The sequence below is a fragment of the Labrus mixtus genome, chromosome 23, assembly GCF_963584025.1.
Source record: "Labrus mixtus chromosome 23, fLabMix1.1, whole genome shotgun sequence".
In the NCBI taxonomy this organism is placed as follows: Eukaryota; Metazoa; Chordata; class Actinopteri; order Labriformes; family Labridae; genus Labrus; species Labrus mixtus.
The window spans coordinates 15338656-15364243 of record NC_083634.1 but is presented as its reverse complement, the minus strand read 5'-3'; the positions used below and the strand labels follow the sequence as shown (position 1 = coordinate 15364243).

At 43.2% G+C, this 25588-nt stretch overlaps 1 protein-coding gene across 1 annotated transcript; it reads left to right on the top strand.

Annotated features, from left to right (window-relative positions):
- Positions 1 to 1652: 1652 nt before the first annotated feature.
- Positions 1653 to 18894, top strand: nat8l (N-acetyltransferase 8-like). Its single transcript, XM_061031006.1, has 3 exons — positions 1653 to 2006; positions 3220 to 3384; positions 16647 to 18894. Exons 1-3 carry the CDS (start codon positions 1703 to 1705, stop codon positions 17012 to 17014), a joined length of 837 nt encoding a protein of 278 aa, XP_060886989.1. The 5' UTR covers positions 1653 to 1702; the 3' UTR covers positions 17015 to 18894.
- The last annotated feature ends 6694 nt before the right edge of the window (positions 18895 to 25588 follow it).

Here is a 25588-nt window from a genome sequence, read left to right as displayed (position 1 = left end):
TGCCACCCTCCTCCCCTACCACCACCTCCTCCTCCTCCTCCTCCTCCTCCCACCGGCGGCTCTTTCGTGGGAGGAGGGGGAGGGAGATAGCTTAAGGAGGAGGAGGAGGAGGGGGTGGATGCAGCCTTATCAATAGCAGGTTGCCTCTGATGATCCAGTTCAAACTAGTTCTGCTAAACGTATTCGACGATGGCACCGAGATTTAAGACATTTTCAGAGTTGCAGCCAAAAGACATTTTCCCTGAAAGCAGAAGGAAAACTTTACACCATCATTTCAGTCGAGATATTGGGGCGCTATGACTGTGCTGTAAAGTCTTTTTATGAACATGTAATACATTATATGGACAATAAATCATGAAGCTTTCACATATGACATGGCAGCACTTCGGTCCATATACTTTTTGACTCTGTAATAATGGTCTCTGTTAATCATAGGGAGTGTCGGGGGACAACAAAGAGACTGGTCCACCACCAGCATCCCCATCACACGTCGTGCGTAAAGCCGGTGTTATCGTCGCAGTGTCGCTGCTTGGTGCACGGTGCAAGTCGCCGACAGCCTGAGTTAATGTGAGTTGATGTGCAGTGAAAAAGAGATAATATCACCGTGTTTTATAGGAGTGATAGATGGCAGGGAGCAGCGGAGGGGGAAGCCGTGGAGGAATCACTGCAGTGCAGCAGAGCTGTCAGTCAGCAGACAGGAGGAGGCTGCACTCAGCCCACTGCCAGCCTGCAGCCAGTGCGCACACAGGAGGGCGAATATCAGCCGGATATGAGGGCTTTCATAGTGTCCGATTTGACAGCGAAATGTAGACAGAGTGTGTGTGGATCTTTTCTGTTCAGCAACACATTCTCCATCCAGCCTTTTCAAATGCGCAACAGAAATAAATTCGCCGATATGACGCATTTAGGAGCTCTGACAGTCACCAAAGCAACACCTCGAATCGAGCCAAGTGCGAAACAACTTCGATAATTTACATTCATTCAATCACCGGCGTTTTTCTTTAAGATCGCCCTGTTACTGCGTAGGGATTTCCTCTTGTTTTGACGCATCGCCCCCGCTTTACCTTTGCGCTCTAGTTGCTGCATATCGCGTCCTTTACAGCCAAGGTATCTCAACAACACCGGGGATCCTCCTCATTCAAAGACATAATGAAGAAGAAAAAAAAACCTTCCAGAAACAACCTCGCTACGCAATCTCACCATCACCCCCCCCCACCCCCCCCACCCCCCCCCCCACCCCCCGCCTCCTCATGGGTCCACATGAAAATCAAGAAATACACACGTCTCCGGCGCACACACACACACGCGCACATACACGCCTGATGAGATGCAGAGAGAGGACCTAAGTCTGTCTCTCTCCCTCCTCCTCCTCCCCCCACCCCCCCCCGTCCCATCCATCAGCGTTTAACGGCGCAGCGCCTCCACCAATCTGTGCCGCGGGAGGACCACCCCAACCCCTGAACCTGAATCTACCCGCCCCGCGCGTTTATAAATACCGCTCCAATCACGCCGGCAAGTCTTGGTCGTCAGAAACGCTCAGGGTTGCAGCAGAACATCCCCCTTCGTCTCCTCCCCTTTCATCGTTTCTCTGTTTTTAAACAAAAACCTCACGCATCATCCATTTTTTTTTTCACTTCCATTCTTTTCCCCCCCCGTTTTTTTTTTCTTCCGAACTGTAGTTGTTTTTTCCGCGGCCAGGTGCATGCATTGTTCGTCTCCCAAAATGGTTTGCGAGACTAAAATTGTTGCGGACGAGCACGACGCTATACCTGGGACCAAAAAAGAGTCGATCATGTGGAGCTCCCCTCCGTCCAGCGCGGCTGTGAACGCGGCCGAGGCCCGGGATGTGGGGAAAGACGCGGTGTTTATCCGCGAGTTCGAGCGCGGGGACCAGGAGGAGGTGCGGCGCATTTTTTACGAGGGCATTATGGAGAGGATACCCAACACTGCGTTCAGGGGGCTCAGACAGCAGCCCAAGACTCAGTTTTTATATGCTCTTCTGACAGGTAGGTACCATCATTATACAACATCATCTTGGCCTCAGATCCACTTTTAATGCTGTAGAAAACTTCTGCGTAATGCCTTTCATTAATAATGTATGAAGGAGGTATCACTTTCAGATTCCGCTTTTCCCTTCATGTTTGCCTACTCATGTGATTTATTTGAGGTACTTGTCTAAAAATCCCACACACAATCAAACGTCTCCCCTGCACTATCCGTCTCCGTAGGCGACGCACAGCCAGGTTGAATGACTCGCAGCAGCAGCAGCACACTGAGCTGCTCTCCGTTGCTCCCTCTCCGCCGGCACTTACCGGCATGTTGCTCATCATGCAACAAAAGGCATGGCCGGGCGCATGGTGCACGTGTAGAACCGGCGGGGCCTTGCTGCTGAAGCGATGACATGCCGGTGTGTCGTGAATGAATGAGTGAATGAATATGAGGAATTGCCCACAGGGTGCGCGCACGTACTAGATAAAAAAAAAAAAAAATCCCCCGCACACAACCCAACACACAATCTCTCCCCCCCCCCTTCCCTCGCCTCTGCACAGCAGTTTATGCGCCACTTATGCACCGAGCTCGTTTTGGCTTTTGTTGATGTTTGCGGAGCGCAGATCGAAGCCTCGACGCAAGTTCACATCACACAAACCTCTATGTACTTCAGATGTAAAGTTTTTTGCGTGACTAAATGAGCATTTTACGTTTATTATACTCAGAAAGTTCTCAAAACATGACAGTCATGCCCTTAAAATCCCACAGTAAGATGTTTTCCTCATTGTCGTCTGTATGCGTCTCATCGATAGGGATGACTGAAATCATTCTGTCGAAACTGACTCCTAGTTATTGCATGCCACGCAACAACATGCTATGCAGCATCCCTAAAGCCTTGCCTGTTTGCGTCCCCCATTTGCGCCCCCCAGCGTCACATTCGACTAATTACTCCAGCACACGCTGCTGAACTGGTTTCAATGAGTTCACTTTCCAACATGCACAATCCAAAGTTGAACACTGAAATGTTTCTCCCTGCAGCTTCTGTGTCTTACTTCACAGTCTGATGACGTAACTTTGCTGCCAAGTGTGAAACTCATGCTGATCTCCCCTTAATGAAATGTAACATAACTGTTTCACTTGTGTCTGTTTGGGGTCAATCTCTGCCAAAAATCAAACATGTGATTCTCTCTTCTGACAGGTGTCGTTTATTTTTCTTCCATTTCTCCATAGTAATGTGCTTTTACGTGACCAAATCCGTCACGCTGACCTGCTGTGCGCCTCTGTTTCTGGTGGGCGCGCGCTACTACTACAGCAGGACGGTTATCCAGAGTTATCTGGACTGTGCTCTGAACACGGACATGGCTGACATAGAGGCCTATTACATGACACCCACAGGTAAGAAGAGGGAGGGATGTTGTTTTCACTGTAGTGTCTCTAATTAGAACAACATCTGTTGTCTTGTTCGTCTGCAGGCAATGCTCCACCACTACTTTAGATTTCAGTTAAATACGTTTTTAAAAAAAAAGGATATGGTTTGAAAAATCTCACTACACACTTAAAGCAATTAGCACAACAAAAGCCTTGAAAAGCTACATGAAAGGGAGAGAAAGTGTACAACTAGCCAGCTCCAGAGAGTCTTCAGGCAATTCATCAAATATGCAGCTTGTCTCTCCGCTTTCCTTTCCTCCACCCTCCTCTACGTCTCCTCCCCCCCCCCCCCCCCACACTTGCTTCCTCTCCGAGCAGCATCTCTTGGTCTCAGGAAAGAAGGGAGGAGAGGGAGGGATGGGGAAGGCATTGCATCACAGGGCTATCGATTGCATGGAAGAAAAAAAAAAACTGCTGATACACTTTCTGCAGAACACTCGCTGTCGGCAAGGCTCATTTCCTCGGCTTAAGCTTCTAATTGGACAAAATCAATCGGCCTGTAGTGTCACGTCAAACTATTTATTCTCTTGAAGAGGCGAGCGATGAGATGGAGCACAAAAAATGCCACATTTTTGCACACATTCCTGCTGCACTGTAATTTCTTGCACCCTTTTATCCCCAGTTAACCTGCACCTCCCGGCTGGTATAAAAAGCAGGTGTTAGTTAAGCCAGTAAATTGCCCCCCATTGTCTCTTTCTTTCTGACATTGTGCCCTCTGGCCTGGTAATCCACTGCACACACAGTTGCAATTTAGCATTCCCATTATTGCCGCAGGGCTGCGATGGTTTAGAGGGGGTCAGGCACCGCTGCCCCAGGACAATGCTAATGATTATATCCATGCAAACTGAATGGGCCCGGGGGGGGGCTGCCCTGGGGGGGGGGGGGGGCGGTGGGCAACACCTGGGTACCAACGTGCAGTCCAGATAGAGGGGCACCACATATGTCTCTGTCATTTGTTGCGATGTTTCATGTCTCTGTGTGTGTGTGTGTGCTGTATGCACAGGATGTCATGACAGTTAGGAGTGTGTGATCATGTTCACAATGTGACGTGGATCACAGCAGAGAGATGATGTCACTGAAAGGCGCCGAAAACGTGTCATCGTCTTAAAAATGAGTGATGCCGTTCTGCAAACACATCCTATAAACGCTGTTTGTTTTTTAAAAACCAAAGTTCGATCAGTTTTAGTCATTTATTAGAAAACTTTGTTTTTGTGTCTGTGCTCTTTGTGACTAATTCAAGTGGGCGGGGCTTAGTGGAAAAAATGTGATGTTACAAATCCAATACAAATTTAGCAACAGTTAAATCTGATGTTGATGTCAGTTATACAGTGGTTTGTATATTTACATAATTAAACTAATAAACATTTACTAAACTCTTAATTCTAATCAAAAACCAAAAAATCAATATTTTTTGACAAATTTTAAAATTATTTATTGTTGCTGAGCATTGTTGTCTTATTCAGAACCCCAGCGGTTGTGCCTTATTTTTTCAGTGATGTTGAGGGGACGTAGCTATGCTAACTAGCTAGTTTCACAAAATAAATATTTGGTTGAAATTACAAGATTTAGGAGGCAACACTCACCGTTTGAATGAAACATGAACTTTCATCAAGTTTGGTTGAAAGTGAAGCAATAGCGTACTCGTTAGCAGCGACCCTCTCTGATGTTTAGATGAAGAATTGTGAGTGGCCGGACGATTATGACTGGATGGAAATCTGTCTGAATGTGTGTGTGTGTGTGTGTGGGTGTGTGTGTGTGTGTGTGTGGTGGGTGGGTGGGGCTTGCAATTAGCTTCCCAGGCTATAAGCAGCTATGTTAACTCTTTAGCAGAGGAAGTGTGGAGACGGTCATTTGAGGCACAATATCTGATAACACAGTGTTCATGAGGGATAATGGGAAGGCTAACTGTCGGAACAGAAGCTCGACATGGCCTTGTATTCAAAGTAAACGTAAGCATCACAATGAGGACCAGTAATGTCCATTAAAGGTGTGAGGGCGGGGTGTGTTTGAGGAAGTATTCTTTGTCTTTATGAGCCAAAAATATAATTTTCAATCAATGTTCATGAGCTGAAATATGTTGGTGAGGATGAAATCACATAATTTAAATATTGTATCACTTCAGCTCAGCAATAGATCAACTCAAATGAGAATCACATCTTTAAATCCAGAGAGGAAGAGAGAAGGAAAGTAAGGGGAGGATGGAGATTAAAAAAGGAAACACTTTAAGTGAAGCTAGAAAATGAATGCGTAATCAGAATTTATTAAAGTCTGTTGGGGTAAAAGATGAAAGCTAGCCGGAGCCACATGTCCCTGTACACATGAAACAACTACACCAATCAATACTCTTATCTGCTGCGTGTGTGTGCTGTGATCACTCACTCTGCTGTCTCTAAAGGCCAGCTGTCACCGCTTTCATTTACTACATAATAAAGTGTGTGTGTGTGTGTGGGTGTGTGTGCAGTCAGAGAGGTCGTAAAGCAAAGTGAAGAAACAGTAGGAGAATAAATATGATTGGTTGTAAGTGAGTTTCCTAATCAAAGCGTATTTAAACATCAACAGTTTTACATATTCATTGATTGATATTAAATCAAATGTTGATCGTTTTGACTTGAATCTTAATCTTCTCAGTCTGATTTCAGTAATCAGGGTGTGTTTTAAAAAAGGCTAACAGAAGAAGTCTGCACACCTTTTAATTACTTAAAATCCATTATTCAAATTCAGCAGCTCAGTTTGAGTTTTGACAAACTCAAACGGATGTAAATGAAATACAACATCTGCTAACACCAATCTCTTTGTGCACTTGGGACTCCTCCTCCTCCCCACCATCTCTCTCTCTCTCTCTCTCTCTCTCTCTCTCTCTCTGTCCTTCAGTGGAAGCGATAAACCAATAATGAGTCAATCTGGCGATCAATACGTCCACCGATAATGTGTGAAGAAGTACAGCGCAGAGAGAGACTGCAGATGAAGACATGAGACTCTCGTCTGATGTAATATCTTTCCTCACAGATTAAATATGATTCATCACGTGTTGTTGCTCTAAAGAGTGCAGTCAGTTGATCTAAACCATAAACACATTGATAGTTCCTCCAAGCATCAAACTTTGATTTCATTTCAATAAAACAACCGCTGAGTAACTCCCAAAAAACGACAAACATTTCCACGATATTTTGAATCAGCTGCAGGATTCAGACTGAGGCTGACTGAGTGAATAAAATCAAATCGCCACAATTTGGATGAAACGATCGTCTTCAATGTGAAGACGTATCAAATCTAGACAATGCAACACAATATGTTTTGATAAGTGGCAGCTTCACGGTGTACCGATTTGCGTTTATGTAAAATATATTATGTTTGGCTCGTTTTTCTTTTAATAACAAATATCTCTGAGGTTACTTGGATTTAATTAAACCAGGGATGCACAATAAATCTCAATTTCCTCGTTATCCCAATATGAGCAAAACACACATCGCAAAAGTCTGAATCTATCACAAAGGATAAGACAAAGAAGTCGATGAAGATGAAGCTGGCTATCAGCTACCCTCAGATTAATTGGTGCGGATTTAGCTGTGAATTATATATATATATTTTTAAGTTGTTTTCCTGGACTTTTTGCCTTTATAGTTAGGACAGCTGAAGAGAGACAGGAAATGTTAGGAGGAGAGAGAGTGGGGGGGGATGACATGCAGCAAAGGGTCGAGGTCGCTAGGCTATCAGCGCCCCAGCTGTGATTTTTTAAATCATCAGGAAGGATGCAACAGCTATTGTGTCAAACATGAAGAACAGCACATAGACATTCAAAATGATTTTTTAAACACCTCTGGTAAGAACAATCTCCAAACATTAACAAACGCAAACACCTCGAGAAGTGATTACTTATGGTGCTATGTTGTTGCACTTTTCCCCCTGTCAGCACCTACGTCAAGAAACGCTCTCGTCTTGTAAGAAAAGACCGTCTTAAGTGACCACTTCTAGTACACGCCATCGCTTCACCCTCCAATGAGAGAAGAAAAAAGGTGCAAATATTGAGAAACTTGACTTGAAAGAGGAAAGCAGATACAGGCAGAGGAAGGTTTCCCTTCTCCTCCACGCGCTCCTCGCTCCGTCACTACAGGTCAATCTGAAGCTGCTCAGTGCTCAAAAAGTTAATATAATTTAATGAGGGCAGCATTAGACAATGAGCCAAATCCTCCTGGCGGGAAGTGATACCCACGCCGTAATACAGGCTGTCTAATGAGGCGTCATGACCACTGCAGGGTCTCACGATGCAGAGGGCATTATAACACCTGCGTGTGCGTGTGTGTGTGTGTGTGTGTGTGTGTGTGTGATTAGCTTTCTGCACCGGTAACTGCTGAGCTTATTTTAGCTCTGAACGACAGACAGAGAGGGAAAGAGAAAACTGTGTGAGGTGATAAGAGTGCGAGAGAGAAACGGGGGCATCTGAGGGAGGGGGTTTGCTCCTCATACTGTGAGATACATTTTTGTGTGTGTGTAAAAAAAAAAAAAGAGAGAAACAAACAGCTTCCTGGTGAGCACAAAGACAAACGGATCTCCTGGGTGACAACACAGCTGAGCTCCTCCGATTAAAACGTCTTTCTTCCCTCTCTCTCTCACCTGTATCGCTCCTCCTCCTCCTCCTCCTCCTCCTCCTCCTCTTCTCTATTTCTCATCACACTGAAGGTGTAAGGGAGGCGCCGCAGTGGCTCATCTAGGTTATCCATCATCCTGGCACCGGGGAAGTCTTGTTTCCTCCCAGCTGGGGCACCAACATCTTATAGGAGCAGAGAAAACATAGAAAATGTTGAGTTTTAATTGGCAGAACACATTTTCATAAAGTGAGAAACCTGGCAAAACTTCACGCTGGAAGCACAAATGTAATAAAACAGATTTAGAGTCACATAGCTGCAGTTTATCGACATTCAAATTAATCTTAAACTGAGCTCTTAAAAAATAATTAGAACCTCAATCGACAATTTGTAAAGTAACATTTATTGTATTGACTTTCTTTTTTTTTAATAATTATTTTTATTGCTTTCATGCTTTCCATCAGTCATACTTTTTAAAGTTTTTATCAACCAAAATAAAACCATAACATTTAACTTAGTTACACTTTTCAAGAGTGAAATCAGGATCACATGAAATATTTACCTTTATACCCCAAGACACAACAGAGAAAACACATTAAATAAAACAAAAAATATATATATATATAATTAAATAAATATAGAAACATGTACATTCATGTCACTTTGTATTGACTTTCATTGAATTTATTTATCAGATACAGACAAACGAGCTCTTTGCTTTAAACTCAGAAACTCTTCTGATGTTCATGTTTTACAGACTTGACGGTTAATCATGTTTTTTTTCTGTTCTGGTGAGGAGAAGATTGAAACCACCCTCACATACAGTATGTGCTCCCTAAATGTGAAGCTGCAGCCAACAGCTAGTTAGCGTAGCTTACCTTAAAGACCAGAAACAGGGGAACACGCTAACCTGGCTCTCTCTAACATTTCCCTGCCAGGAAGTAAAGTGTCAGACTTTTCCTTTTTAGCCACAAGGAGCAGTACTTAATGCCGTCAAGATGGCTGATATAGTTGCTGAAAAATGTTAGAATTAAAGATCAGATTCATTTAGTCTCTGATACTTCATCAAAACCTGAAGATCACTGCCCTGAGTCTGTACGTCAAGAGAAACTAGAGACCTCGGCTTTCTCTTACTGAAAGAACGTGAACATTTGCATCCTTTGTTTCACTTTCTGCTTGAATCAATACTGAACAAAGACACTCACTGTGAAGAGCAGACTGAATGTCAGCAGCATTGTTGTGCATGTTCTCTCCATCTTCATTCTCTGGTGACCAATCACAAGTCTTGATCACAACAGTTCCCCCCTTTTTTTTAAGCCCGCCTTTTGAGAGGCTGGTTATAACTTGACTGCTTTACAGATTTGAAATGAATTGTTTTTGGTCTAAACAGTCTAAACGTGCAGTGTGTAGGGTTAGATGTACGGGTTAAAGTCACATTCTTGCACGTGTGTGTGGAGCCCATCTGATGGCCTTTTACACCCTGGGAGAGAGAGAGAGAGAGAGAGTAGCAGCCATGAGAACAGCTGCGTGCACAAAATAAAGTGTGTGAAATATGTGCTCGTACCGGCACGCCTGCAAACAAACAAACATGCACAGATGTGTGTGTAAACTGTCGTTTCCATCCTCTGTAAAGGAAACAGTTAAATTTAACAACACACGGGTCAATGCTCGCATCCCCTCTGCATATTAACTTTGACTTAACGGCCCAGTTGACGCTAAAGGTTGGCTCTACTCTAAACCCAGCCTTTCGATACACATGAATTTTTCATTTTCTGTAACTGCACGGTTGTGACTTTGTGAGCACATCTGGACAGAGCATCCTGTGTTTGACGGTCACCGCCCCTCATTCGTCCGTGACGGAGCAGGAAAGTGCTGAGGCATGAGTTATACATGACAGGCTAATCCATACTCCCAGCATGCACTCTGACCCGAGGAAGAGGGTGTGTTTGTTTCTGCACCATCTTCTTGTCTCGTCCAGCCGCAGCAGATGGCAGTCCATCCATAAGTCTGGTTCTGCTCGAGGTTTCTGCCTCTTAAAAGAACGTTTCTCTTTGCCACTGTGTCCAAATGTTGCCCTGTTCTTGCTCATAACGGGTTATGTTGAGTCTCGCTAAACTTCCAGACCTGCTCTCTTTGTAAAGCTTCCTGAGATAACTTTTTATCAATACAAAAAGGGAGTGATTAAAAATAATGAATAAACTTAATTGCTGATTCTGTGGCGGTTGCAGATCGTGGCTCGGTGCATTCTCCTGTTTACACGCTCAACAGTAAGAGAAAAGCAGTCAACCTTGTTCCTATAGGTCAGTGGTTTTCAACTGGTCCAGCCTCAGGACCCACCACCAAATTATTCATGAAAAATCGCGACTCCAATTTCAGATATTTTTCAACCAATCAGATTTGTTCAATGAAAAACTGTGCAGTTTGGACCTCAGAAAGTACAAAATGTGACGGAACAAAAATAAAACAAACACGTTGAAAAAGCGCTTCATAGACTTTTTAAAACTATATTTTTTTCCAGGCACAAATTAGCGACCCATGTAAACCCACTTTTGGGTCCCGACCCCCCCTAGTTGAGAAACGCTGCTATAGGTCACTTGTGGGTCCTGAGCCCAAACTAAATGTCTGTCTTATATTGCACAACATGTATTTGAGGTGGAAAGATGAATACTAGCAGCAACGCCTTTTCTCCATTTAACACCTTGCAAACGACACGAGCACATCTGGAATTATGAAATAATAACCGTGCTACTTCTTAAGATATCAGAGCACATTGAAACAATACATTTTTTTTAAGATCAGAGCCAAGCTACTTAAAGGCTTCTGTCAGGGCTTTACACCCACAGAGTGCTCAGTACAGCAGCGTGAGGCGTCGTCTAGACTGAACGCTTATACACTGAATTAGCTCCATTGGTTCCATCTAAAGGAAAAGACGTTCATCTTTAAGAGGCCCAAAAAACGATCCCTGTGTCCGAGCATGGGTGCCATATTTAGTATTTTCAACACACGGAGGCTTATTAATATCTCTGTAAAGTGGTAATAGAAATATGATCTGTGGTGTGAAGAATACAGTAATCTGATTCTTGCTTGCGTTAGAATCACGAGGAAGGATTTGCAGAGCTCTTCCTCTTCCTGGTCTTAACTCACTAGTGTGATTTATGTCTCGTCTTGAGATCTCATCTGTATTCTTCAGGACCCCCTCCCCCCTCTGTAATAATGGCAGATTTTCTCCTCCTCCCCCCCTCCCATCCCATCCCCTCCGCCCCGTTCGTATGCCCTCACAGCAATAATGGATCCTTTCAGGCTCATCACTATTACTGTTAACGCAGATGCCTCGCCTCCCTCCTCCTCTGCTCGCCTTTTCTTTCAGAGCGGACACATGAATGATCTTCTTCTTCATTTCACCTCTTTCCCTGTCGCGCACTGACTCCTTTTTCTGAGTGAGTGAGCTCATTTATACGACTTTCTGGCTTCAGTTTCACACTCAAAGATGGTCTGTGCACCCTCTTAACACTGCATTAAGCCGTGCTCTTCAGCAAAGCTATGCATTCATGAAGCAACAGGGGGGGAATTTGTGACTTTCTCAAAAGCAAATGGGCAAATATTTGTCTTGGTTCTTTTGGAGGGGGATGGTATTTTTGAGATCAATTTCCTCTCCCCAATCACTCCTTGTGGTGACATGCCGGACTAAGCAGCGTGTCCCTCCTGGATTTTAACTAACAGTCGTCAGCAGGAAAGAGGGAAGACATATGTAGACAGACGTATACAACAGAGAAAGATCGTCGTTATAAACCATCCTAAAACCCTGCAGCAGTTCTTTTAATACGTAAAATGTCTGACTACTTGGCTATTTTCCTCTTTCCTCTAAAAACTGTCAGACACAATAATGTCTCCAGCCGTTATTTATTCTCGTGACAACCTGCCAAACTCTTCACACCCAATCTATGACAGAGGACCATCTTGGCCGTCTAAAGAGGCAAATCTGCTCTATCACTCTGTCTGTTTGACTCTCACTTGCTAAACAGAGCCCTCATTCCTCCAGCCTGCCACACAAAAAGAATAATAATGCCAGAAAGCTGAAATTCGACGAGACCAACAGTCTAAAGCCATTCTGGTAATGCTTTGAGAAAACCGCCCCAGGCCAAAGTGGAGGGGGGGGGGGGGCCTTAGCCGAACTGTTTCTGAGGGAATCATCAAGATTCATCCTCTTGGAGACATGAACACAATCCATCTCAGAACTGTTGAGTTATATTTCAGTCTGGTCAAAACGTGAGCGCTCACAAATGGTGCGTTTCATTTACCTCGGAATGACATCACACCCGAGTTCATCGCATTCCAGTTGCAAGTTGGAAAAGCAACACCTTTGTTTTGTTAGCTAGTACCAGGCAGGAAACAACACACACACGGACAGCTGAAGTTGCTCAAAAGTTTTCGAGACGGAATTCCAACTTCGGGGGGGGGGAGGGGCGTTACTGAAGACGTATCAGACCAGTCATTTAGAATTTCCGACTTCCATGATCAAACGGAGCTCACCGTGACTCCATGATTGAGCCATGTTGTAGTGTGGAATGAACTTGAAATCAATCCTTTATTCCAGAGAACCCACGCTCAGTGCCTTGCCAAAGAGACGCTTTACTGTGTCTGTTTTAGAGAAACGAAAAACAAAGAAATTTAAGATAAACCTGTCGCTTCAGCAGCAGATCTGCAGAGTCTGGCGCATCTTCAGATCACAGGGGTCGCCTTCTGGAGCCCAATAGTCTGCCCACTCCTCAACCTTATCTCCATCTTTTCGGTTCTTCTTTGTCCCTCTTTTTAGCCATCCATTCATCTCCTGGAAGTGCAGTTCCCAGCAGAAACAATGATAGCTGGTGTAATCCCTGCAGTTTAAAGTGCCATATGCAGCAGATGTGAAGTTCCTGGAGGTATGTCAGGAAGAGTAGAGGTTAATATGCCCAGCTCAGCTTTCACAAGAAAAGCACAGTCAGAGAGATGTGATATATCCCCCCCCCCCCCCCCCCCCCGTGTTTAATGTCCAATGTGTATCAACAATGTTAATGAGAAGCAGTGTTAAGTAATACAGACAGTGTGTGATAGGCAGATTTGTATATTTGGCTCGCGTGCCTTCCTGTTCTGTCCTCATTCCTGGCACAGGCTCATTTCAGACAGATGGTCAGAAGGGCTTTATGGAAGACTAACCCCGCCCTCCACCACGCCGCGCACCAGCGTTATAATGCAAGCAGAGAGCCACAGGAGTTGACACCGCAGCTCTGACATCTGTCTGTAATAAACATCATTCCATAGCATTAGTGAAGCCCGCCAGATACTTAACCAATTACAACCTGTGTACAGACAATCTCATAAATAAAGTCTCTAGTGTCACACTTTGGGGTTCCCAAATGGCATCAACAAAAGACCGTTTGGTTGCCTTTCTTAAGGGTGAATGACTTTTAGTATGCAGAGATGCAACGTCAGTAAACGGTATCATCATCTGACCTACGTGTGGACAGAGAACGTGAACAAGATGAAGATTTCTGATCACTTCTTGTTTGCAAACTTCGAAAAACGTCGAGAAAGTTTTTAATCTATCCCTCCATTATCTATTCCACTGTTTTCCCATTGGGGGTTGTGGGGGGCTGGAGCCAATCCCAGCTGTCATTGGGCGAGAGGCGGGGTATACCCTGGACTTGTCGGCAGTCAATCACAGATGTTTTAATCTACAAAGTCTCAAATTGTGAATCAGGTTGCTTCTGTATGTTTTTTTTTTCATTTAAGATGACGCAGAACTACCAATCTTGTCACATATAGTTAAAATCTAAGCCCCCTTAAGAGTTTATGGACAAAAAAAGGTTGGGGGCAGTCTCCCTGTGATTACGTACCCCTGTTTAACTTTGACTTTCCTGTTGCAGCTGCAAACCTACAATGATGCTGACAGTCGATTAATTCAGAAACAGAAGCCTCCGGGTCAGCTTAACTCCAACCTGCAGGGGCATCAAATCCCTGCTAACACACTGTGCATGATGCTAATAGCGCCGTCTGTTTTCTGTGTGTTTGTGTAATAGTGAGGGCAGAAATAAAGTGAAAGAGGATACTAGGAAAGAGAGAGTACACACAAAGCAAAGAGAATCAGGGTTCAGAGGTACTGGACAGACGGACACAGATTTGTTTGTACTGTCCGCAGGTCAGTCACGGAAGATTCAGATTAACTTGATCTATAACAAACAGATGGCATTTTAATACAAAACCATGTAACCACTGCCAACACATGTCGTAAATACCGCTCACACTGATGGAAAGAAGGCGGTTTTGAACGTAGTTACGTAATAAACAGGAAGCAGAGACGGGCATTTTCCTTGAAAGATTATGATTGCCAAGGAAATGAAGTAAGGGCACACACCTGCTCACTTGATGCTTTTAAAAGAAGGCATGGCTCAGATTCAGAGGAAGTATGACGTAGCACATCATTACTTACTCATGATAATATTCTGTGTGCTTTTAATGGAGGATTAATCATCCGCGAACTCCGGATTTAACGATGAGTATTGTGGGTAATATGTACAACAGAGGGATTAATCGCGGTATGAGCATTAGCAATAAACATATCATAATAACAGCAAAAAATTAAGTAAATAAATAATGCTTTCTCGCTCAGCGTGGATACGTTTGATCCATTGGATGGAAGTCTGGGTATGATGACATCTAAATGACGTGCTGTTTTGATGAAGTCAAATGGAGCTCAAGCTAGCCGTCACCAATCAACAGATTAATAGGTGGCAGCTAAGATGTGAAAAACTTTTCTTTGATTCAGGAGGGATGTGTTGCATCATGAGGAACTGCAGAGGAACAGAAACTGAGTAATATTCTGTGTGCACTCTTCAGTATTTTCTTTGTTTCCGCACTTCACATATTTTTCTCACATTGTTCGGGGACTACTCTGAAGCTCAAAATGTCAGAGATACAGATATTCAAGCTCATGATGCAGTAGTATTTCAAGTTAAAACAGGAAATGTTCTGTAGCTCAGTTTGACACAATGGCTGGTGAGAAAAGGTGAGAAATGAGAGTGATTTACATGCACAATCAGTCAGTGTCAACGTGAATAGCCGAGACACTGAAGCAGGAATACAGATCAAAATGTGGGGATATTAAAGCTTGAAGCGGTGCTGAGGTGGAGGAGCATTGTCTGCTGACATTTGTGAATGCATTGCGGTTTGTTTTTGTGTTAGTCTTCTCGTGTATCTGTTTGAGTTTTTCCCCCTCCAGTTTTTAAATATTGACGATAAAAAGAAAATCCCTTCAACTTAATCCTATAAACCTGACAACTGCCAAATTATCTATGACGAATTCCCCCTAAACTTCTGCTGTCCTATGAGATCAGTGTCTCTGCTCCACTACACTGTGAGCCCTGAGTGACCGCTCCGTCATGCCTGCTCTTTTAATCAGCAGTGTCTCCCTGAGTGGCTAATGCCATTAAGCTCCAGTCAGACGCTGGTCCCTGCCCTCCTCATTCATCCTCTCTCCTAGCATCCCTTCTTCTATTCCCCCTCCTCTCAGAGCATTTCAGCGATTAGGGCATGATGCAATGTGCTGCTAATGGAAAGACAGGCTGTTCATTTCGGTTTGACTTTCTGGAGCCAAAACACTCCCATCAACCACCCCTGTCATTCTGATTCATTCATACAATTATTCAAATTCAATTCAAATTTATTCAAGTTTTTTATTTAAGGTTCTGTAAACACTTGTATGATGTGGCTACATTATGTTAGAGCAGTGATTTATCGCCATGAGCAAAGGTTCATTGTATGAATAGAAATGTGACATATGGTGTTTGGCTTCACAGTATATTGGAGCAACTCAATGTGAGAGTCTTTAAAAAAACAGTTTAGAGATTAAACGTCTAAATTACATGCTTTAAGGAATGTATGTTGGAGAAATGGGGAAGAACATCAATTCACTTTTTAATCCAGTTAGAATAAAAGATTGACACCACTCACGTCTGTTTGTTAGGCGTGTAGCTCCCACCAGCAGCGGATCGGCTGTATTGTATTGTATTGTATAAGCACGTGTTAAATAATGAGTGTTTGAGGCCTCTGCACCTTTAAGAAAAAGCTAAAGACCCAGCTCTAACTTAATGATGATGGTCTCCATATCATTAATGATGATTATGGTTGTGACGATTGTTTTTGTTTGATAACGACGACTTATAAGATGGTTTCTATACTGATTAGAGCTCTCAAGAACTGCCCTCAATGTTGTGCTTTGCCTCTGGTCACTTCCTGTCAGCAGCTGTGTGTCCAATCGGACTCAAAGCTGATCGTTTGCTCTTACTGACATTGTTCCCTTTTTTCTAGATCCTTGCTTGTGTTGTTCTTACTCTCTGATGTACATCGCTTTGGATAAAAGCGTCTGCTAAGTGAATTGTAGAATTGTAGGCCAGAGTAGGACCATTTTGTTGCTCTTGGAAGGAGCCAGGCTAGCTGATCACCCTTACTTTCAGTCTTTATGCTAAGCTAAGTTAACTGACTGCTGGCTCCAGCTTCATATTCATCGTACAGAAACGAGTGGTGGAGATCTTCTCTTTTAACTGCCTGTGTTTATTCATAAGTGTAAATCTTTCAAATCAACTCAAACTTGTTCTCTGTTGTTTCCGTCAGGCTCCTGTTTCTGGGTGGCGTTGCTGGACGGACGCGTGGTGGGGATAGTGGCGGCGAAAGGACGCGAGGACGACAACACGGTCGAGTTGCGGCGCATGTCAGTGGACTCCCACTACCGCGGCAAAGGCATCGCAAAGGCCCTGGGTCGTCGCGTCCTCGAGTTTGCCCTGCGCAACAACTACGCCGCCGTGGTCCTGGGCACGACAGCCGTCAAGTTGGCCGCCCACAAGCTGTACGAGTCGCTGGGCTTCCGCCGAACGGGCCAGAGCGAGGATTACAGGCTTCCCGGGATGAGCCGCTCGCCGCTGGAGAGGCTCTTTTTCCAGATCCGCTACAGCCGCTACCGCCTGCAGCTCCGTGAGGAGTGATAGGTGACAGAGAGAGGGAGAGAGAGAGATGGAGAGGGGGGAGATGGAGATGATGAAAGAGAGGGACAGAGAGAGAGAGAGAGAGCAACGACCCTCCGTCACCTGAGAGCCTCGACCGCTTCCTCTCCTCTGACAGCTTTTATTTATTTTGTGTCATTAGAGATAACTTTGAGTACTTAACACTTCTACTTCATATTTAAAGTCACTAACGTCTTCATTACTATTATGCTTTTGTTGCTGTTGTTTTTGTATTATACTTTTACATTTTAAATGAGACTTTGTTTCTTTATCTCGGTTTTTTAAGCTATTTTTTGGTACCTTTACCCCTCCCTTTTCATTGTGTGAGAAAATCAGCTTTTATATACCACATCCAACTAGCACCCCGACAAGGCACCCTCCCAGGCCCCTTTAGTTTCATGACCACGTCCCTGATCAATACTCCCCTTCATTACTCCCCAATGCCTTCAATGCCCCTCCCCCATTACTTCTAGCCTTACCCCTCCCTCCCACATTCCCCTGATTTCCCCACAGCAAAAAAAAAAAAAATTCAACAGACGGGCTTAGATGTGCAAGAAGACATTTGCATCTTTTTTGAGTGGGGGTGGACGGAGCAATGGATGGGTTGGGAGGGGCAAATATGGCTTTCTTGAGATCAAAACACACAAAACCTTTTCAGGGAGCCTGTGGTACACACTCTCTTTCAGAATACTTCTACAATATCGCTTCTTTTGTGTGCAATTTAGGCTGCACACTCACAAAAAAAAACCAAGTAATTTGGCTGATTTCCAGTCTCTCAAGACACCATATTGAAGCACAGCGAGAGTGTGTAACTGACCCCCACAGTGAGAGAGAAGGATGGCAGGATTGTTACCGGAATATGTGCTGTGTTTCCCGCATCCTGGATGGATATGAATCAACACAGTGCATCTTCTCTCATAACCCTGCTCTTCTTCGTCCGCACTGATTATCTGATTGGATCTCTCCCTGCCATTCTATTGTTTCCTATCCTCAGTTTATTGCTGCCTTTCTGCTCTCTGAAGCTGAGGAGAGGGTCTCTGATTGGTTGAGGTGACAGGAGGGAGGAACTTTCTCGCTGACAGATCCCGAGAAACAATATAGCTGCATGTCAGAGCTTGTGTCTGTGTGTGAGTGTGTGTTTGTGTGTGTGTGTGTGTGACTGTTCAGAGTGTGTTTTTGTGTGTGTTGAAGCCATGGTCCAACATAAGACCATGCCGCTTCTGTGTTTGATGAACAACTAACCTTTTTTATTTTTGCGTGAAAAGATACGCACTTTTCTTGCTACGAGTCAAGTATTATCTGACAAAACATTACTACTTTCTATATGTACTAAATATTTGTTTACTGATCGAGGAAATATAAATTCTATAATTTTCCGTGTGTTTACTATTTGACTGATAATTAGTAATTTTGTAAAAACATATTACCCCATTGTAATATGCAAATTTTACTGTCCAAAGTATGGCCAACACAAAGTAGCCGCAGTCGACACGACACATATTTAATCCAGGTTATTGGTGGTCAATTTGGGTAAAACATATGAGCAATACTTGCAAACCTACAGTACATAACTGAGCACAAACAGCAACTCATTATTTAAACAAATGTATTGGCATGAGTGTTCCTCCTACATGTATTTATATCGTGTATACAGCTGAAAACTCATGTAGCGAACTAAAGTTTCTCCCATAACACTCCTCTCCATCTCTATCCTCGTATCATTCAACCAGCAGTAGATTCAGCCATTCACCATTCTGAGCCTAAGTTGTGTCGTCACGAGTCATCATTTGTAAAAAGTGAAATGCAAAAAAAAAAATCAAATAATAAAAAAAATTAGATAAAAAAAAAAAAAAAAAAAAGAAGTTGAATACAAATGTAATCATCATAGCAATGGCCCCTCTCTGCCTTGCCACCCTTTCCTCCCCCTGAACTCTCCCAACCCCCCACTCATGAATCTGTCTGCAACCCTGGGCTAGACCCCAAACCTTCCATTTGAACCCTGCACACCCTCCACTGACCATTGACCTCTCCTTTCCCAGGCCACGCCCATTCCCCCAGCCCATCTCTGCATGCGCCACAGAGCCTTGCTGCACTGCTTTTATTATTCCATTTAAAGCTTTTTGGACCAACCCTAAGTCCCGCCCCTACTATGATGTCATCAAGGCAGTGTCAAAAGCTCTGGGACAGGCAGGTGCTAGGTTGATGACGTATGCTTGTAAGCAGATGATACAAAAGAAGTGACGGAAATACTGTGTTTGTGTATGTTTCTCTGCCTAGATGACATCATGCCTGCCAGCCAACCAACTGTAGAATGCAAAAAGCAATGCAAGTGTGGCATGCCTCTGTACCCGGTGTGTGTACGGTGCCTGCCCTGGAAAAGTGTAGAAAACAATTTATAAATATAATATATAAATATATATATTATAAAAAAGAAACTGAGCTTCTTTTTTAGATGAACATATTAAAGAAATGTGTGTTTTCTTTGTATGGAAAAAAAAAAAAGAACAACTGTACCATTTGCATGAAATGTGTCTTTGAATGCAAATATAACTTTTAGGGGACAGACTCCTAGCACATGGCATACAGTGGAACCATAGATGTGTAATTTTACAACAGTTTGTTTCATTTTAAAATTATTTTTATCCTCTGGAGTCAAAGACAAGGGTGTGAAATTAGTACCAGACACAAGAGGGCTCCTTAATCTTTGGGAGGCAGCAAGCCCTTGTGGAGATGTTGTTTTTCCATTCTGAGTTTTGCTAAATTTGAAAAGAGGCGAATGTTATTCAGACTGATTGATCACTGACTGGTGGATAGAAAGTTTGTTTCCTTCTTTGGTCACAATGGGTATGAGATCTTCTATAGAAACCGCTTGTGGAAGATCATTAATGGGTATTTGATATTGGCACAAGAGAACAAGTATTCCCCTGCAGTAAATATTGCAAAAAGTATGTAATCTTTCATTTCATAAATGTCAAGTTTATTATATGCAGATAATGGATACATAGGCAGCAGGATAGAGTCAGTGTCAAAAGGTCAGACTTTGCTCAGGGCGATGCTGGTGATATCAGTGTTTCCTCAAACTAGTGTCAGAATCATGCCAACAAATCCCTGTTTCTTTGCACCAAACTATGGATTAAACTTTCCCCTCTATATAGTTTTTATTTAAGGATGTAGATACCACAGACTGCATATAAGAAGTGGTACATACCTCCCACTTAAACCCCCTTTTTTTTCTGGCCATGTGTTCAAACCATGTCTAGAGGAGATTTAGCAATCGACAGGTTCTTTGTCTTTTAATGAAGTCAAGATTAATTCATCAAATAAAGTAAAAGCAGACACAAAGACAGTAATATTGGACAAATACAAAAAAAGTCTAAACTGCACCGGATGCATCTAGCTGGCCGACATGTGGAGGATGCCTCACAACACTTTGATGCGTCTGCTTTGAACTTGGTTGTTGCTGGAGAATTAAAAGAGGACCACATTGTGATGTTTTTGGAGCAACAGAAAGCGCTGACATTACATAACTAATAAACGATAGGATAACAGGTGACAGGAGATAGATGACAGAATCAGACTTCATAGCAGACTGTAAACCATCTATCTGCACTTATTTCTGATCTCACAGTTTCCAATGATGCTGTCAGCGTCACTGAGGCTTTAGATTTTGTCATAGAATCGCTAGAACAAACATTATGAGTGTTATATAACTCGTGTCAGTGATTGCCGTCAGTGTGTTTAAGCTCATCCTGTATGACTCTTAAATAGACCTGGGTGAGGTCTGGAGGTTTAGAGTGAGAGGTGGGCTTTTGCTGAGGTGGATTGTAAAATAAACTGTGGTCTGGCGTATTGATGACAACATGTGAAGTCTGTCAAATCTGAGCCATTTCTGCTTCTGCAAATGTTTGTTTTATTGCCAGATGAAATTTTAAATACTCCATGGTGATTTTTTTGGGGGGGATGAAATAAGTATCCGTACAAGAACATTAGCCAAACGATATCATTACGCCTTCGCTAAGGCCTTATGCACTGGAATCAAACACTGGAGTTGTCATATCGCGTGGACTGCATGGCTTTGGGTACCTAAAGGGTGGATTTTGAATTGTAAAGATGAAGTGCACTGACTTACTATAATGCATTTATTTCAAGTCCAAGCAATGTCTGTTTTTCTACTTCATGTGGATGCTATGCCCTGTAAACTCTCACCTCCCGTTGAAAACACATAACTTCATGTTAGAATGTAGTAGTTAAACCGAATGCAACTCCTACCAGAGTGTGTAAATGAAGTTACAAACCTTTCCTCGGAAATGTTTTGCTGATGTACAATCCAAGAAAAAAAAAAAAACACCTTTTTTTTTCATTTGCTTTTCTGTGATTTGTTTGAGTGCGAGTGTGTTGAGAGGATTGAGAAGGTATGCTGCATAAAGGCCTCGAATGATGAGGAGGCTCTTTTAAGTCATGAGTGCTTTACAACCCAAAAAATGATCATGTGATGCCCGAGCTGAGGCGACTGAAAGCCGACGCTACAACTTCAGCAGTGATTCAAAGTTTAACAAAGAATTTCTCGCGGTTAAACCAGCCAGACGGTAAAAAAAACAAATCAGTATTTGTCACGATCAATATTTCATTCAGTTTATCTACTGGTGAAGACGCATTAAAAGTGCACAAATGTGTTGTGTTCCTCTGATGGTGTGTGTCCTCAGGGGGGGAACACTCACAGGCATGAATGTAAACTGCCAACATTTACGGTCTTAGAAAGATTTCTGTTTTAAATCTTTCCTGGTTGTTTGTTTTACTTTGTGAATGAGAAGAATGACGATGGGGGGAAAAAAAGGATGAAAAGCAGCTTTGTGTTCTTTCATTCAGTGACTAAACCACTGCATTAGATGTTAGACATTCTGTGTAATTGTAAATAGCCGTATCTCTACACATTGTAATTGTATTATTTTTTACTGCAACCTGTCATCTTTGCTGGATTTAACCGACCCGATGGAGTTCATTTTTTTTTTGTCTCAGAAGATGGCTATCGTCTGGAATGTTCCACCTAACGAGGAGGGCGAGGGGTGAGGGAGGAATGTGCCACATTGGCAGTTAAACAGGGGGCTGGGGGGGGGGGTTGTGTGGGCGTGTGGTGGGAGGAGGTCTGTGGCCACAGAGCTCCAAAGCATGGACTCCCTCTCTCTCTCTCTACCTCTGGTGAGGACTTCGCTCCACTGTGGCAAAAAATACAGAAGGACTCACTCTGGACTGAGGCCACAGGTGCCAAGAACACAAAAGCACTTGTAGCACAACTGTGTCTTGTTTTGCTATTACGGTACAGATAGTTTGATTTTTTTACCTTTCCTATGAAGAAAATGGATTCCAGTTTCTCTTTCACCTGTATTATGGATTGTACGCATCATAGGCAGATATACAATCCACCATGTTCGCACTACGACCCACAGCTATTTTTGGAGATGAATATTTGCCAAAGGTGACAGTACTGGTAATTGCTGCGTTTTTGGTCCCTTATGTGGCTGCTTTGTTTCAACACAATCCTGTACTAACTTGGTATTCTTCAACAAAAATCCTCCCCACGTGCCATCCAATCAAGCAATAAATACAAAACAGAGAAATACCCGAAACATGACACACTATCAACGATGATATGACTAAAACATGAAATGCTGCATTGATCTGAATATACCTTAAAATGTACCTAACAGTGGCAGTGACGCATTACAACTCATAATATCCAAGCCTGAAGGGTGTTTGATTGTAAAATGTTTCTGTTTTTTTTTTTTTTTTTTTCTTTACAAAGACGTGTCAAAGATGTGTGTTTTTTTATTTTTTAAAGTTGAAGTACACAGGTGTACCTCTGCATATTTGTACAGATGTCAAAAGGAAACAGGGGGGAAAGACAAGAGGGGGAATCATGGAGGCTAAAAGTGAGCAGTTCAAGCAGACAGGGGGGAAGAAAAAGATGGCGTAGCTTCGGTCTGAAAGTGAAATCTGCTGTTCAGTCTTTTATCAAACCACAAAGACTCCTGGTTAACTTGCACCACTGAGACATGCACTGCAACTCAACAACCACCACTCTGATCGACAAACTAATCAAATCAAAAACACGCTGCAGCTGCCACAATCGCAACTCTCAGCCGTGTTGACTTTTCTTACAAGGGAGATTCAAAGTCTTTTTTTGAATCTGTAAGTTAGGAACTGTAAAGTTGTAAAGTATATTTTACTGTAAATAGAATCTGGGGGTCATTTTTACTCCTTTTGTAACAGAAACTTTGGATTTAAAATATATAAGAATATATTTTAAAGATATTTACAGCACTAATAAAGAGATTCTACAGTAATGCAGGTGTCTTCATCTGGATTACCTCATGACAATCCCATACCGACTAACAGCTGCTGCTTTCAGGAGCTACAGTGCGCGCCATCTTAGCCTTGGTGTCCGGCACTGACACAGCCTCCCTTGTCCTGTTTGTCTGCTTGAACTCTCACAATGTCAGAGAGAGCCTCGAACGCAGCAGCAGCAGCAGCTCTGTTAGCTCATAGCACACTCTAGCACAGCTCTAGATGGAGCTATCTAGTTAACACAAAGCTGCTGCTGCTGCTGCTGCCACGCAAAGGGAGGCTCTCTCTGCCCTGGAGGCATGTCATGGCAGTTGTATGTTGCTACGAAACCGACCCGCACAAAGCACAGCAGGGGAGTGATATGCAGACGCACTGTGGGGAGGCAGGCGGGTCAACCAGCCGGCCTTCGAAGAGGAATGGAAGGAGGGATAGATGGATGGATGGATTAAAGAAGGAGGGAGTTAAATTCTAACAGAGGGAATTTGGAAAACCAGGTGTTGGGGACTTGTAGGGGGAGGGGGGGGGGGGGGGGAGGGGGGGGGGGGGGGGTGCTTCAGCTACGGTTTGGAATATGAGAAATGAGTCCTCTTGTATGTCTAGTAGAGCCACTGTGAGATAGTGCCTGGGTTATTGAACGAGAACATTCTCATGTATTGATTTAGAAGATTTATTAGGAGAGAAGAAGAAGAAGACAAAGCTTGTCCCGGTGTAGAAGCTGTTGGTACAACCGCTCTGCCCAACCTCAGTGAGCCTGCAGTGACAACCTGGTTTTAATCGGGGGTCTATTAGCTTTCAGTTCCCTTTCTGCCGTTCCTTTGGAAGCCTGCTGTTTTACCATACGGTATTATTATTGTGATTATTAACCCTTTCTTTTATACTGACAACTGGAACACTGTATAGATGTAAAGATGGCATTTCTCTGCATTATGACGATGATTGAAACATGGATGTACATATACTGTATCAATTAAAATGATGATGCATAAAGCTTTTATATGTTGCAACAGTATAAAGTTTGTTTTTCATCACAGAGTAAAAGAGGGAACGACACTCAGTGGGAATAAATCCAGATAGATATTCGATTAGAAGCGATGCAAGTGTCAGCAGTGAGGATGTGTGCTGCAGGGTCTACTTACACATCCCGTGGTCACCATGGCAGCAAGGGAAGCTCATGCTGTTGCCCTTGACAACTGGAGGCTTCAGAGGGACCCTCAGGCATGGGCGCCTGCAAAGAGGTACAGGTTATTAGAGTGAAGGCTAAACTCAGTTAAAGCTCCTGTGAGGAGTTTTTAGCTGCTTATGAAAGAGACAGAAATAAATATTGATGTAATTAGAGACACTATCATGAAATCCCAGTTTGTCTGAAAACAAAATCCCCCTTTGAAAAGATAAAATAAGATGACATCCAGAAGGTATTTGTCTCTTACTTTGGAGCATTTAAATATTGTAGCACTTATCTTGCACTCAGGGGCGTTTACTACATTTTTTTCACCCAATTAAAAAGCTTTGAAGAAGCTAATGATCCAGTCAGATTAAGCCTCACGTTATGTCCCGCCTCCTATCTCGTGATTGGTTCTATTCTGTTGATGTGGAAATACATCACAACACCAGTTAGATTCTCACAAAGTTCTGCTTCATGGGGACTTAAACAGAAAAAAAACAAGACTGAACAAACATGCTACATATAGCTACATCAGTGATTAGCCAGCCAATGAGAGCTCACTTACAGACACACTTATTTGCTATGTTCCCTTCCTGTCCATACTCGCAATGTTTACATTAAAAAAAAACATAACTATTAACCCTTCTTCAGTATACAAGCATTTGTTTATTTATTGGGAGGCTAGAAAATCACATCCTTTTCCTTCGCCGTGTCTGCTATGCACTCTGGGTAATTCTGCAGAAATGTGGACTGATGGAAATTACGTAATTGATCCCTCACAAGCGTGCTGATTTTCACAGAGGGACAACACAAAGTGGTAGTAGAACTTTCATCTTGACAGACTCCTCCGCCTCACATGACTTTCTGACAAATTCTTTTGACTTGCTGAAAATTCAAAAGAGCTTTACGAGTATTTATTTTACCTCATTGCCAATTTTTGAAACACTACTCGAAAAGTGCAGAGTTCCCTCTAGAATTTTCACATACCAGTCTCACACTCCCCTCTCAAAGAGGGGTGGGGGGGCGGCCGTGCACCCCTAAACTGCTGAACA

Coding starts and splice junctions, on each gene's coding strand:
- nat8l (XM_061031006.1), top strand. CDS start 1,703: ATGCATTGTTCGTCTCCCAAAATGGTTTGCGAGACTAAAATTGTTGCG. Junction 2,007..3,219: donor TTTATATGCTCTTCTGACAG/GTAGGTACCATC, acceptor ATTTCTCCATAG/TAATGTGCTTTTACGTGACC. Junction 3,385..16,646: donor CTATTACATGACACCCACAG/GTAAGAAGAGGG, acceptor TGTTTCCGTCAG/GCTCCTGTTTCTGGGTGGCG.